Source organism: Talpa occidentalis, unplaced genomic scaffold (assembly GCF_014898055.3).
Source record: "Talpa occidentalis isolate TD23 unplaced genomic scaffold, MPIMG_talOcc4v2.1 talOcc4.14, whole genome shotgun sequence".
NCBI classification, from domain to species: domain Eukaryota; kingdom Metazoa; phylum Chordata; class Mammalia; order Eulipotyphla; family Talpidae; genus Talpa; species Talpa occidentalis.
In genome coordinates, this window is record NW_023601433.1 from 81,165,133 (window position 1) to 81,179,358 (window position 14,226).

At 42.7% G+C, this 14,226-nt stretch overlaps 1 protein-coding gene across 2 annotated transcripts in view; it reads left to right on the forward strand.

Annotated features, from left to right (window-relative positions):
- Positions 1-88: 88 nt before the first annotated feature.
- FBXO21 (F-box protein 21) overlaps positions 89-14,226 on the forward strand; it is a 39,350-nt gene continuing 25,212 nt past the window's right edge. For both annotated transcript variants that reach the window (XM_037511094.2, XM_037511096.2), the window contains exons 1-6: positions 89-340; positions 1,205-1,340; positions 3,192-3,286; positions 9,751-9,872; positions 13,034-13,180; positions 13,494-13,630. In XM_037511094.2, the coding sequence (XP_037366991.1) occupies positions 102-340; positions 1,205-1,340; positions 3,192-3,286; positions 9,751-9,872; positions 13,034-13,180; positions 13,494-13,630 (876 nt within the window). In that variant the 5' untranslated portion in view covers positions 89-101. The remainder of the gene's footprint in view (positions 341-1,204; positions 1,341-3,191; positions 3,287-9,750; positions 9,873-13,033; positions 13,181-13,493; positions 13,631-14,226) is intronic.

Genomic DNA, 14,226 nt, shown 5'->3' on the forward strand with positions numbered 1-14,226 from the left:
CGGGGGGCGGGGCGTCGCGGCGCCGCCCCGGGGGCGGGGGGCGGGGCGGCTGGACGTCTAGGCGAGCGCGGGCGCGCGGCCGTCTCAGGTACGCGGACAAGATGGCGGCGGCAGCGGTCGACAGCGCGATGGAGGTGGTGCCGGCGCTGGCGGAGGAGGCCGCGCCCGACGCGGCGGGCCTCAGCTGCCTCGTCAACCTGCCGGGCGAGGTGCTGGAGTACATCCTGTGCAGCGGCTCGCTGACGGCCGCCGACGTGGGCCGCGTGTCCAGCACCTGCCGGCGGCTGCGCGAGCTGTGCCAGAGCAGCGGGAAGGTGTGGAAGGAGCAGTTCCGGGTGAGGTGAGCCCCCCGCGGCGGCCGCCGCGCCCCGCGCCCCGCGCCGGGAGCCCCCCGCGCCGCCGCCTCCCGCCCGCCCTGCCCGGGCCCGGCGCGCGGACGGACGGGCGGACCCACCCCCGGCGCCCGCCCGAGCCCTCCCGCGGGCCGCAGACAAAGGCCGCCCGGCCCGGCCCGAGGGTCCCCGCCGCGCGGACCCCGCGCCCGGGTTGCGCCTCGGGAGGCGCCCGGCGGCCGGGCCTCCGGAGAGGATGGCGGCGCCGGGATCGCGGCTCCGCGCGCCTCTTTGTGCCCGCCCCGGGGCCAGCCTGTTTACGCCGACCCGGGGATGCGGGACCCGAACCGCCCGCGACGCCGCGGCGCAGCATCCCCATCCCCGGGGGCGCCCGCCCCGAGAGGGACCCGGCGGAAATCTGGCCCCGGCGCCCCCGCCGCGTGACCTTGGGGGGACCGACTTCGGTGTGGGGAGCTGCGCGGACCGACTTTGAGGGATGCCAGGTCGACCGACCTTTTTACGGTGGCTGGTGACCGAGACCGGAGGTGGAGGGGAAGGGAGGCTTCTTGCACGGCCGGCCCGTTGGAGCCCGCGGCCGGCCAGCGCGACCTGCCATTGTCATCCCGGGTGGTATTGTTGCCGCAGCTGCCCCCATTTTAGAGATGGGAGGTGGCGTGCAGGCGCTTGGCAATGCCAAGGTCACTCCGCCAGCCAGCGCCTGCGTGCCGGGGGCAGGTGTGCACGGGGTCCCTCCCCAGGCCCCCGCCGACCGCTGGGCCCCACTGCTTGTCCTGCTGTCCAGGGCGGCCTTTGGTTCGTGTCTGTCCTGCCTTCGAGTCTGTTGTGCAGAGGGGGTGTTTCTCTCCTTCTAGGTGGCCCTCCCTTATGAAACACTACAGCCCCACCGACTACGTCAATTGGCTGGAGGAGTATAAAGTTCGGCAGAAAGCTGGCTTAGAAGCCCGGAAGATTGTAGCCTCCTTCTCCAAGAGGTTCTTTTCAGAGCACGTAAGGATCTGCTCATGGCGCTCTGCGCCTGTGCCTGGATTGGGTGTCTGTGTCCATAGGCATTAGCTCATCCGGCTCTCTTTGCTGTCTCCCTCTTCAGTGCTCTCACAATCCCTTCCTCACTCAGATGGCTGCAGGACTCATTGTGTCCTTTTCCTCCCATCCAGCTACATGAAGCCATTTGTCCCCGCCAGCTTTACTTTTCTAAAGCCAGAGAGAGTGGGGGAGGGGGAGCGAGGGCCCCACAGCACAATGTAGAGGGCATCCAGATCAGCATTATTTCCCTTCAAGTGGGTTAAACCTGATTTTTTTTTTTTTTGGCAAGCTCCATGTGATTTGTGAGGTCATCAATGATTGAACACCACAAATTTCGCCCCCCCCGTTGTTTTCCCAGAAGGGTTGACGGAATTAATATGGTTCTCTCTGGCTTTGCAGGTTCCAACCAGTAGTGAACTGCATTATTTGTTAAGGTAACAGAGGAGTGAAAGCTACCCGTAAATCAGAAGTATTGCTCCCTCAACTAAATTGTCTTGCATTCATTATTATCCCCCCAACAGTTTTAAGTTGCTGAGATGCATGGTTGGTTGTTTGTTTCTCATTCCAAAAAGCGTTAGAGAGAAGTTTCTGTATCAGGTCCTGAGTCTTAACTTTTTGTAACTCTGGAAAGTAGTCTACTTTCATCTTAAACTTATTTCTGATGGGGGGGCGGGGGTGCTAAGTGTAGCCATAGAACCAATCTGATTACTTTTACTCTCCTGGTTGGTAGTGAAGATTAATTCTAGTTTTCTAATTTCAATTACTGTTAGTTAATGGAGTTCATACATTTAAAATGTTTGCAAAGGCTTTTCAAGTTTTGAAAGGGGAGAGTTGAACTTTGGACAGGTTGAACCTTTCCCTGGTAGAGAATGGAAGTAGATACTCCCTAATGTAATTCATTTTTAGAAATAAATGCTGACATAAGAATGGACAAAATTTATGTTCTGTTCTGCATAAGTCATACCCTATCGAAAACCATCCGTAATCACAAATTTTCAATGCCATTTTAAATGTTCAGATTTTGGTGCCAGCTATGTTTGATACACTAAGGTCAGGGCTACTAGTTTGCAACCTCTCCTAGTCCAGCTGGTTTTGTATATATTATCAACAGCCTGTGCCTTTGTCAAATAATGATGAATTGGTGTGTTTTTTCCTTAGCTGGCCTCCCTCTTTCCCTGTACTACTGGTTAATTAGAAGAATGTCAAGGACCTGAACATAGCAGGAGTATACTTAAGATTCATCTGTGGGTGGGTGATTACTTTGGCTTGGGACCCTTATATTCCTGTGTCTCAGCATTCACACTGGTTGATGTGAAATTTTCTGTTTATTATTTCAAAACTGAGGGAATCTAAAGTCTCACTGGTACCATAACCTCGGTCAACAGAGGAGAAAACATGCCCAGTCCCTTTAGTGAGATGCCCAAAGCGCTAGACAGATCTCTCTGATCCTCCCCTCCTAGTTGAGTACCGTGTAGACTGAGTGAAATTAGGAAATTACTGTGAATTAGGAAATCTTGCCTTTCTAGTTCTTATTTGAGTTATTTTTCTGCACATAAGAGAAGGACTTTGAATTACCAGTTTCAGAAATTTCAGTCTGTGAAAATACAATTCATTTACAACTAACAACAAGATTTAAACAGATTATTGTTACTTTGCATGTTGCTTTCCATCCATGGTGGGTGGTCAGGATTCTTCTGTACACTGATCACCACCTCTGTGGAAATGAGCATCCTTGCAACTTGGATTTGTGTATGAGAATGACAGTGGCATTCTTAACGTGTTACTGAAGCCCATTTCTGTGTGTCTTCTTCATAGGTCCCTTGTAATGGTTTTAGTGACATTGAGAATCTTGAGGGACCAGAGATATTTTTTGAGGATGAACTGGTGTGTATCCTAAATATGGAAGGAAGGTAAGTCATAGTTTTAGCTGGGATTGTTTTCCATTTGTTAGTTTTAATAATATCCCCCAGAATTAATTGCTATAATTTTTTGTAAAGACTTGTTTATTTATGCATATAAGGGCCGGGGTGCAGGCCAGAGGTGCGGGAGCTGGGGGGTGGAGGGGAGGTGGTGAGAGGATTCACCAGAGACAGAGTGGGGAGCAGAACTGAGGGGAGCAGCGGGCAAGACAGGAGAGGTCTGCTGCGCCATGTGGGTCAGCTCCCTGGCCGGGGATGGAACTCTTGCTGCAGTAGTAGCTGCCGATTGCTTCATAGTGCTGACACTTAACCCCTTGCGCCACCAGAGTGGCCCCCTGAGAAAGATTTTCTAAAAGTTCTACATATGTGTACTAGTGATGTTAGATAAGAATGCTAGATGAACTTTTCAAAGAGAGATTGTTATGAAATACCTCACAAACAAGTTGTAAGATATTCTTGTTTTAAGGGGGTTAGGAGAGGGAAATATCTATCAGTGGAACAACTGTAGGGAAGAGGTAAAATGTTTCTCTATTCTAAGCCTTGGATGAGTTCAGATGCAGAGGTCATTTTTCCGTTTCTATTTTGGTTTATCTATAAATGAATTGAAGTATGATCTAAGAGTCAGTATTGTGCAGTCTTAAAAATAACAGCTGACCTGTCATTTACATATATAGGTATATACTTTTAACTTTAAATGTAATGTCACGTATACTGAGTTTATTGGCTTTGGTTTGTTTTTTGCAGATGTTTTGTTTACACTGTTTCTTCTTCCCTACCCCCACCCCTGTAATTAGTGATAGATATTCTTCCATAATAATATGCAATGATAGTGTATGGTGATGGAGGAAGATCATTATTTCACAAAACTTTGAACATAAATAGGTACTTTTCTGTATCTTTTTCCCACACTCAACCATGGTCAACGTTACCTTACGGAGCTCTGTCTTAATCAATCACAAAAAGTCAGATTTGTTGTTGTCAGTGGTTGCATATTTATTTATCCATCCACCACTGGTGGGTAACCAGTTTTTTCTCCACTCTGTTACTGTGAAGGGTAATGTTTCTTTTTTTTATTAAATTTATAATTAAATTTATAATTACTTATTAAATTTATAATTAAATTATAATTAAATTTATAAATTTCACATTATAAAGTAAGTTTCAGCTGTTCATTGTTGAGAGGGTAATTTTTCTAGTGGTTTTATTTCTAAGTTATAGCTTCCAAGGAATGGGTTTCCTAGGTCAGATAGAATGTTACCCAAAAACATGTAAATAAGAGATAACATGACCATGAATTGAAAGACTTATAGTCATAAAAATAATCAGTTTGTCTAAAATTTTTTTTTTTTTTAAAGATTTATTTATTTATTTATACAAGCACTGGGTACAGTCAGAAGCGTGGGAGGGTGAGAGAATTCGCCAGAGCCAGAGCGGAGAGCAGAGCAGGCAGAGTGATGAAATACACTGCGGAGGGGAGCAGCGGGAGGCAGGAGAGGTCTGCGCGCCATGTGGGACCCTCGCCCGGTGGCCTGAGATCGAACCGGCGCTGCAGAGGCTGCGGGCAGCTTCACAACCCAGTGCTCAAACGCTGCACCACCAGGGAGGCCCAGTTTGTCTACAATTAATGAATAAAAGTAGTGCTACTCTAGTCAGGGTACAAAGAGTTTCAGGAGAGAAGAGTTGTGTATGTTTTAATTGGGTGATACTGCTATAAAATATATGTAGAAGAATAAATTCACAGGAAGAGCCAAAAGAAAACCATTTTAAAGTAATTGTAATGGGAAATTTGCATCATTGGACAAAAGAGCATTATAAAGCTACTGATAATAAACACAATACAGTATTTTTAAATAAAAGTAGATAAAAACATCAGAAGCAAATGATAATTCAGAAACATTTCCCAGCCACAGAAAATAATATATTTAAACTTGGGAGGGGGGAAATGAATAATTTAATGAATGATACTGGATATAACTAAATATCCATCTGAAATAAAAACTTTCACTATATACAAAAATTAAGTTCCAAAAGTCCAAAAATATCACAGTGAAAACCCCTCAAGGAAACAGGAGACTTCATGTACAATCTAGGAGGTCTTTATGATCCAAGGTTGATAATGCAGAAGCATAAAAGAATATGGACAAAATGCTTTTGCATTTTGCATTTCATTTGCAATGAAAAGTGGTATTCTGTATGACGGAAGAAACCAGAAACAAGAGTCAAAAGAATTCTTAAATTTCTGAGAAGGAATTGTAACGTGTGGAAAGGATAGGAGAATAATAATAAAACAACACCAAGTGACTGACAATCATGTAAATATACCTTGAACACTGTTCAATGCCATGTTAAATAACAGTGAAATACTGAGTTTTTGTTTCCCGTTTATCAGGCAGAAAAGACTGAATAAGCACAGCCAATAAAAGTTTGCTGCTGTTTTAGAAATTCATAAGTATATTTTCCCTTGACTTGAAACATATATTTTGAGCCTAAAACAGGGTTGTTTTTAAGTAAAAAGGAATGTTCTTACTTTTGTAAACATTTTGGGGTGCCCATTTTCATGAACAACCCTGTTTGTATTAATTTCTGACAAATGCTTGTTTTTGGATGTGGAAAGCATCAGAAGAAAGGTAGTTTCCATAAATGCTAAAATATCAGTCTCTCAATATGTGAAAACAGTTTGCCTTTATGGTGTTCTGTGTGGTCTTTCAAAAGGGTACATCCTTGAACACAGATTTGAAGTGATATATTAAAAGGGTATATACCATACTTAAGAAAATTGACCAAAACATACAGCTTAAGTGATGTGAACCTGTATATCCCTAGATCATTTACAGTGTTATAAATCAGTGGTACCTTGGTAAAAAATATAAAATTTTAACAAAGAAATAAGAAGTTGAAATAAGGGATTAAAAAAGAAAATTGACCTGGAATGACCAACACCAAAATGTATTTCACTAAAACAGCTGAATTTCAAAGCCAGAAAAGTCCTTTGGGCATCAAAAAAAAAAAAAAAAAAAAAAGATGAAGTCAGTTAGTTATAAGGGAAAGAATATCAGAATATCATCAGACTTTTTAACAGCAATATGCCATGCTAGTGGAAAAAGTAATATATTTAAGAAACTCAAAAGGATCAGAAATGTCAACCAAGGATTTTTGTATCCAGCTAGACTGACTTCCAAGTATAAAGGCTGCATATAAATTCATTAACTTGAAAGAACTCTGACTTCTCAGCCTTTACTGAGAAATATGCTAGAAAATGAGCTTCAAACAACCAAAACAACTAGAGGCACTGACATAAGAATTAGTGGTGAACATTAAATATGTACTTATTTGCAGGATTGAATCCAAATGACAGTAGAATAGAAAGTGTTCTATATAATGGCAGTAAGCCCTGACCATGTAAGTAAAGTACAACTGTTTTAAAAAGTGAGCAGAGAATGGGGAAGAACTTAAGCAAATTGCTAGCTGTTTTCAGTAATCATCAAGCTAATGACAATATTGGTCTTGTTACTTTGATACTGGTGTGTGTGTATGAGAGATATGAAATAAAGCAAATGAGTAATTACATAACTGGAGAAGTACAATTCTCCTGGAACAAAAAAGATGAAAATATAAGAGGTAAAAGCTCTGTAGTTCTAAATTTGAATTAGATATGTCAGTACGAACTCAGGAACTATATTTAATTATATGTACGGGTGTGTGTGCACACATATATGAACTAAATTCTCTCTCTTCACTGAAAAGGTCTAGAAACAACCAACCTAGTAGAAATGATCACCTCTAGTATCCAGAATGTGATCTTGATGTACCATTTCCCCTCAAAAGAAACCAGAGTTTCTGGAGCAGTGGCTGATTCTAGGTCCTGTGCAGGAAATGTAAAGGGTGAGCCTGGAGCATCTTGAAAGTCTAGAACCAGACAGCATGAAAAGTAGCAATATTTCCAGAAGTATTCAGGTGATGTGAAGAGGCTTCCATTGGCCAAAATTGGAACATCAGTGTGGATAACAACTAGAATGAAGTATATCAAATATGTGTAAATGAAGTCATAATACTACTTAACAGTTTATTGTTCATCTTGGAGGATAGTAAGGACCCAGATTATTTTGAAAAATTAAAAAATGAAAGAAATAACCACTTATTTTGCCTTATATACTATGCCATTGGGAAACCAAATAGTAGATAAGGAGAAATACTCTTTATAGACATAGTCCAGCTAGTAAATGAAGAAGGGCTGGTTGAATTAAAATATCACCACTCTGTAAACTCTAAGGAATTAATGGACATGGGCATTGAGTTAATGGCTTCTGATATTATAAATGAAACCGATTTGATCTCCTGATGGAAAAACTCACTACCACTTATGACATAGTCTTGCCAAATTAATGGTGTCTGAGTCTGATTAAGCCTTTACATCCAATTTACTGGACATTTGGAAGACAGAAGAACATGTTAAGCTATACTATACGGAAATAATCTGCACATTCCAGACTATGGGAAACTAGACCAAACAACCAGGTTTCTTTAACAAATAAAATACAAGAGGGAAAATAAGATGGAAGGGTATCCTACAGGTTAATAAACCTGAAGACTAATGGAGAATGTTTAGGTGGCAAAAAATACAGAAAAAAGCAAGGTGGTAAAGGTCATAGAGATATGGATTGGGGTATTATTGAGAGGGGAGTGGAGGGACCTCACGCTGGGGAGTCTACAAAGTTCTGTTTCATAACCTGAGTGGTATACTTACAAGGGGTTTGCTTTTAAAGATTCATCAAGCTTAAACTACTTTGTTTCATGTGAGTATCTAGATTGATGTATTTTACAACTCAGAGGTTAAAAAGTTGATAAAGTAGGCCCAACTCTGCTGATTTTCACTTACTACCTGAAGATTGTGGGGTCTTGTGGTTTTTTGTTTTTTGTTTTTTGTGGGACCCTCGCCGGCAGCCCAGGAACGAACCGGCGCTGCAGAGGCTGCGGGCAGCCTCGCAGCCCAGCGCTCAACTGCTGCACCACCAAGGAAGGCCCGGGTCTTGTGTTTTTTAGTGAAGTCATGTAGTCTTCCTAATTCCCCTGACACCTGTGCATATTTGGGAGATCTGGTGACAAATTTTATTCACAGAGCAGTATTTATTGAGCATCTGCTGTATGCCATACACTTCTGGGCACTGGGTATACACACCAAGACAACCAGGTTGACCTTTGTGAACAACACAAAAACCCTGTCTTTATGGAGCTTATTTTAGTGGGGTGAGGTGCTAAACAAAGTAAGAGATGTATATTACAGCGTGAGAACTGCTATAGAAAAATACTAATCAGTTAAGAGGGTGAGGCAGTGGTGGAATGGTGGGGTGGAGGAGGAGGAGTTTTAAATAGGTGGTATGGGAGAATGTACTCAAAGGGACATTTGACTCAAAAACCTGAAAGGAGGTGAGGGCACAGATTACAGATCTGTAGGGAAGGAATGTTCCCGTATGGAAAAACTGGGAGCGCCAAATGCCTACGTGAGCACCAGTGTGTCATGATGAAGGCACAGCGGGGAAGTCGTTTGGCTGATTACTGCAGTGGGCGAGAGTCTTAGGTCTTCATTTGAACTTGGGCGTTTACTTTGAGTAAGGTGGAAAACCACTGGAACATTTGGGACAGAGGACTTGTGCTTTGACCGCATGTTAACAAGTTATCAGCTGCTGGATGAGCATGGCAGGATTTGAAGGTGGAAGCTCAGGAGGATGTCTCTGTTAGAAGATGATGGTAGTGTGGATGATCTAGTGAGAAGTGTTCACATTTCTGATACATTGTAAAGATAGAATTTATAGCATTTGCAGATGGATTGAATGTGGCTTATGAAAAAAGCAAGGAATTGAGGATGACTGAATCCGAGGTTTTTGGCCTAATTGGCATGGTGGAGTTGCCTTTATCTCAGGTGGGGTGGACTCTAGGAAGAGCTGCTTTCAAAGTGGCATGAGAAATTGCAGTTGAATACGTAGGTCTGGAGTTCGGGGTGGGGAGTTTGTTCTGAAAAATAAATTGGGGGTTGTCAGACCTGGGGAGATCCCCATGGCAGTGAAAGTAGAATGAAAAGTAGCAACCCAGGGCCTGAGTTCCCTGTGGCAGCTGCCAGGGGGTCAGCAAAGGATGCCAAAGGCCTCACTCCTGTCTCCTGAGACCCAGCTTCTCTACCTTTTCGTGTTTCTCTTTTATTTCCTTGTAGTAATTGTCAAGCCAGCCAGAACTGTTTCTTCAATTTCAGCTTAACTAATTTAGTCTTCTGTGACAAATGTGAAGTCCTGAATTGTGTGATTTGCTTCCATGGAAATGAGGAGTTTATGGTTATGAACCTACTATATTTTTCTTGTTAAGTAGACTCTTTACATGGTATGATTAGTGTGAGGTAAAAAATAGATAATTGAAAGTTCTAGTGTCTTAATTCTTACTAACTTACTGTTTTTTGTTTTTTCCAGAAAAGCTTTGACCTGGAAATACTATGCAAAAAAAATTCTTTACTATCTGCGACAACAGAAAATTTTAAATAATCTTAAAGCTTTTCTTCAGCAGCCTGATGACTATGAATCATATCTTGAAGGTGAGACTTGAACAACAGTATTTCGATAGGGAACTCAGGTGGCTTAATGACAGTGATGGAAACTGCCTGATGGAAAAGTAAACAATGCTGCCTGGGCTCCCGGAGGTTGGATTATATGGTCTGATCAATTAGTAGTAAAACCGTTGAATTTAGAACTAAAGATTTTGTCAAAATCTTTAGCAGTTAGCAGAAACGGCCATGTTTTCTAAAGATGTACCATCCCTTCGAAGGATGATATTTCAGCTAATAAGGTTAATTTTCTGTTTATTACAAGCTTTGAAGAGTCATTTCCAAATCAGAAATCCATTTTTCCAGTTTTGTGTCCATGCGACATTGAGCACATCCCTTGACCTTGCTGTAGTTCAATGAGGACAAAGTGTTCCTGCGCAGCAGCGAGTCTGGCTCATCCATAATGAGATGTGAGGAGGGGGAGGTGGAGTGGACAGGCAAGATGAAGGGGACAGCTTCTTGTTTTTATTAAGTTGAACAGGAACAAAATGTAACTTTTTTTAAAAACGATTTTAAATTCCCAGCATATTACACAAACCCCATAAATTATAGTTATGACATACAGATAGGACTGTCCGTCATTTTCAGTCACTGCTCCCAGTGATTTACCCAATTTATTGATTTCCTCCCATTGTTTCTCATAGTCATGCCTCCATTCTGTTACCACCTCTCCCAGCAGCAGCCTTCGACGTAATACTTGCTGTGGTCAGCATCACCCCACTTACTCTCAAGTTAACCAATGTACCAGTGCCAGCCTTTTCACTACCAGCTGCACTGTGGCCAGCTGGTTTCCATTTTCAGTTACATCTCTGCCTACTTTTCAGTGCCTCCACAATCCCGTCTTACCCTGCCAACTCCGCCCTTTCCATGTTACTCTCCAAAATGTCCAGTTTTCTCCAGCCAGGCCATTATTCTCACTGGAACCCTTCAGATAACCCTTCAGATAACACCTGCCCTCGTTCTTAGTATCTTTTTTCCTCAGAATTCTCTCAATCCTACTTAGCCTTCAGAGTTCAGTTCAAGTGTCACTTCCATTAAGTTTCTCAGACGATTGCAACACCTGCAGGCTTTGACGGCCGCAGCAACGGTATAGTGTACTCGTGTTGCATCGTTCTGTCCTGTGTGGACCACGTGTTTCTCAACTAGTCACTAAGTTCTCGCCTCCTGTTACCATCTCTGTATACCTCACAGTGCCTACTGCAGATTCTTGTCGATTGTATGAAAGTCATATATCATCCAAAAGGAAATGAAAAATCTGTTTTAAAAACAGTTCGCTAAGGGCCTCCCCTGGTGGTGTAGTGGTTGAGCGCTGGGCTGCGAAGCTGCCCGCAGCCTCTGCACTACTGGTTCGATCCCCTGTCGCCGGGAGAGGGTCCTACATGGGCCACAGACCTCTCCTGTCGCTCCCACTGCTCCCCTCAGCAGTGCATTTCCGTCATTCTGCCTGTTCTGTTCTGCTCTGGCTCTGGTGAATTCTCTCACCCTCCCACGTGTTTGACCGTACCCAGTGCTTGTATAAATAAATAAATACAATCTTTAAAAAAAAAAAAACAGTTCACTAATGTAAAATACCCTCACCATCCTGGAATTTTCTCATATGCTTACTGGAGTTAAAAGTCATCCTATCTTTTGTTAAGAATACTTTGATAAGGGCCTCCCCAGTGGCGCAGCGGGTTGAGCACCGCGCTGTGACGCTTTCCACAGCCTCCGCAGTGCAGGTTCGATTCTGGGTCGGCCAGAGAGAAACCCACATGGCGCAGCAGACCTCTCCTGTCTCGCCCGCTGCGCCCCTCAGCACTGTCTTTGGTCCATCTGCCTGCTCTGCTCCCTGCTTTGTCTCTGGTGAATTCTCTCACCCTCCCACACCTCTGACCTATACCCCAGTTCTTGTATAAATAAATAAATCTTTTTTTAAAAAGAATGCTTTGATAAGCTTTATTTTCTGTAGCCGATTTATGAAAAATAATACTCCTGTTTTCTCTTCCAAATATAAAGTAGTCCTATTTTTTCACCTCACCCCTCTAAATATTGTAGGCATTGGAAACTATTGAATTTTTTTTAAATTGTTGAGTGAATGGAACTTGGTTCCAGGGTTTTGCTATTTCGCGATGACTAGATTAATCTAGATTAATTATGGACAGTGCTCAGAAATCTGTGGATCAAATCATAGCTTCATACTTATCGTCCTTGAAATAGTTCCTCTTGTCATTGATGAGATAAAGGAAGATGAAATGAACTTTAGAGAACTGCAGCATAAATTCCTTCAGCCTACAGGTGGGAAACTCAGGCCAAAGGAACCCAGGAGCCAGTCCCTGGCTGGCAAAACTAGGACTGGGATCCAGGTCTCTTAATACCCTTTTTGCTGCTGTCAGTTCTTGTGGTGTGGATCAAGTGCCTGAGCTGGTTTGAGACCTCCTGAATTTAAAAAGCCTGCAACTTCCCGAGTCAAAATGTCCTATGACTACATGACCCAGAGACTTTTGGTCTCTGGTTAACCAATCACCTAAAGCAATGAAGAGCAGTGATTTTCAAGAGACACTGTCTCCAGTGTGCTTTGTAAAGCTTTTTAGTTGCAGGTTCCCTGACGAGTATAACCATTTCTCTGATTTGGAAGTATAATTACCTCCAAAGGTGGTTATCTCCACTTAAAAACGTATCTCCATTTACTGGTTCACCTTTGAAAAGTGTACTTTCTTGAAATGGCATATCTGTGCTTGAGGGCATTCAGCTTTTTTTTTTCTTTTTTTTTTTTTTTTTTAGTAAAGGAACATCTTACGCTACTAAGTTTTGGAGTTGTTAGATTTTGAGTTACATGAGAATTAGGGGAAGAGCTATCATGAAAAGATCTCCTTTATAGCATTTATTTCTCTTTTTAATGGAATTTAGGAATATGCCTGTGTCACAGTTTTCTGAGTCTGCCACCTTTCAGAGAGGTTATATTAGAAATAATAATAAAAATAGTGAGATGTAAGCTCCTTTGTTGTAAAATTATGTGTTGCACCTTCTCAGTCTAGTAACAGGAAGGCCTGACATGCAAGATAGGAAGCTAATCTGGAGGAATGAAATAAAGCACTATGTCCCCACATTTCTGTGAAGGACAGCCATAAGGGTAAAAGTAAGAATTTATTAAGTAATTTTACATTCATTTTCAGGTGCGGTATATATTGACCAATACTGCAATCCTCTCTCTGACATCAGCCTCAAGGACATCCAGGCCCAGATTGACAGCATCGTGGAGCTGGTTTGCAAAACCCTCCGGGGCATAAACAGTCGCCACCCCAGCTTGGCCTTCAAGGCAGGTGTGGAAATGCTCTGAATTCAACTATATTTGTAAAAGAAAACCTAGAGGAATTAGTTAATTTGAGAAATTCTGCAGTGTGTTCCCAATATGATACACACACACACTCACACACACACACAATTAATGACATAACATGTTTGCTGGGATAATGTAAAAGACTTGAAATTTGTACTTTCCTCTCCACCCTGGATTGGCAGTACCTGAGAGGTATTGATGGGATGGTGCCAATGTCTCTGCGTTATGGGTTGTTTATGCTACTCATCACAGCCTTATTTGTGCTTGTGTCCTCAGAGTAGATCTCTGTGTTTCAGGTGAATCCTCCATGATAATGGAAATAGAACTCCAGAGCCAGGTGCTGGATGCCATGAACTATGTCCTTTATGACCAACTGAAATTTAAGGGGAATCGAATGGATTACTACAATGCCCTAAACTTATACATGCATCAGGTCAGTGTGGCTGTATTAAAACAAATACATATTTATATACATGCACATAATCTTAAGCTCATCTTTGTAGATTCTAAATTTTTTTAGGACAAGTACAATGTCTTTTTTCATTTCAGTCCCCAGTGAAATTCATTTTTGCCTATATTGTAAGGATATTTTGGTGGATTTTATGTATTTCATTATAGTGTATGATCTATATACAAACCCTTGAGATGAATTCCTGGCTATAGGTGTGTATTTCTGGGACTTAGTTTTGCCTGTTTGTGCATTATCAACACTAAGTTGTGAAACTCATCAGGTCTTTGTTTTTGCATTGGCCTCTAGGAAGTTGGAGGAAGTTTTGGCCAGTGGCATTGCTGATACTTCATTTTTGTTTCCTGCCTGGCTCCATTTCCATTTCTGTCTGTTGCTCTCTAATCTGCTTGTGTTTTCTTTTGTCATCTTACATACCTTCCTTGAAATGGCCTTAAATTGTTTCTGGAAGGAGGAGATGTAAATCATGGGTGAGCAAAATCTCTATGAAAAGCCAGTCAATATGTATTTTGGGCTCTGCAGGCTGTGTCTTCTTTCCTCTGGCTCAGTTCTGTCATTGTAGT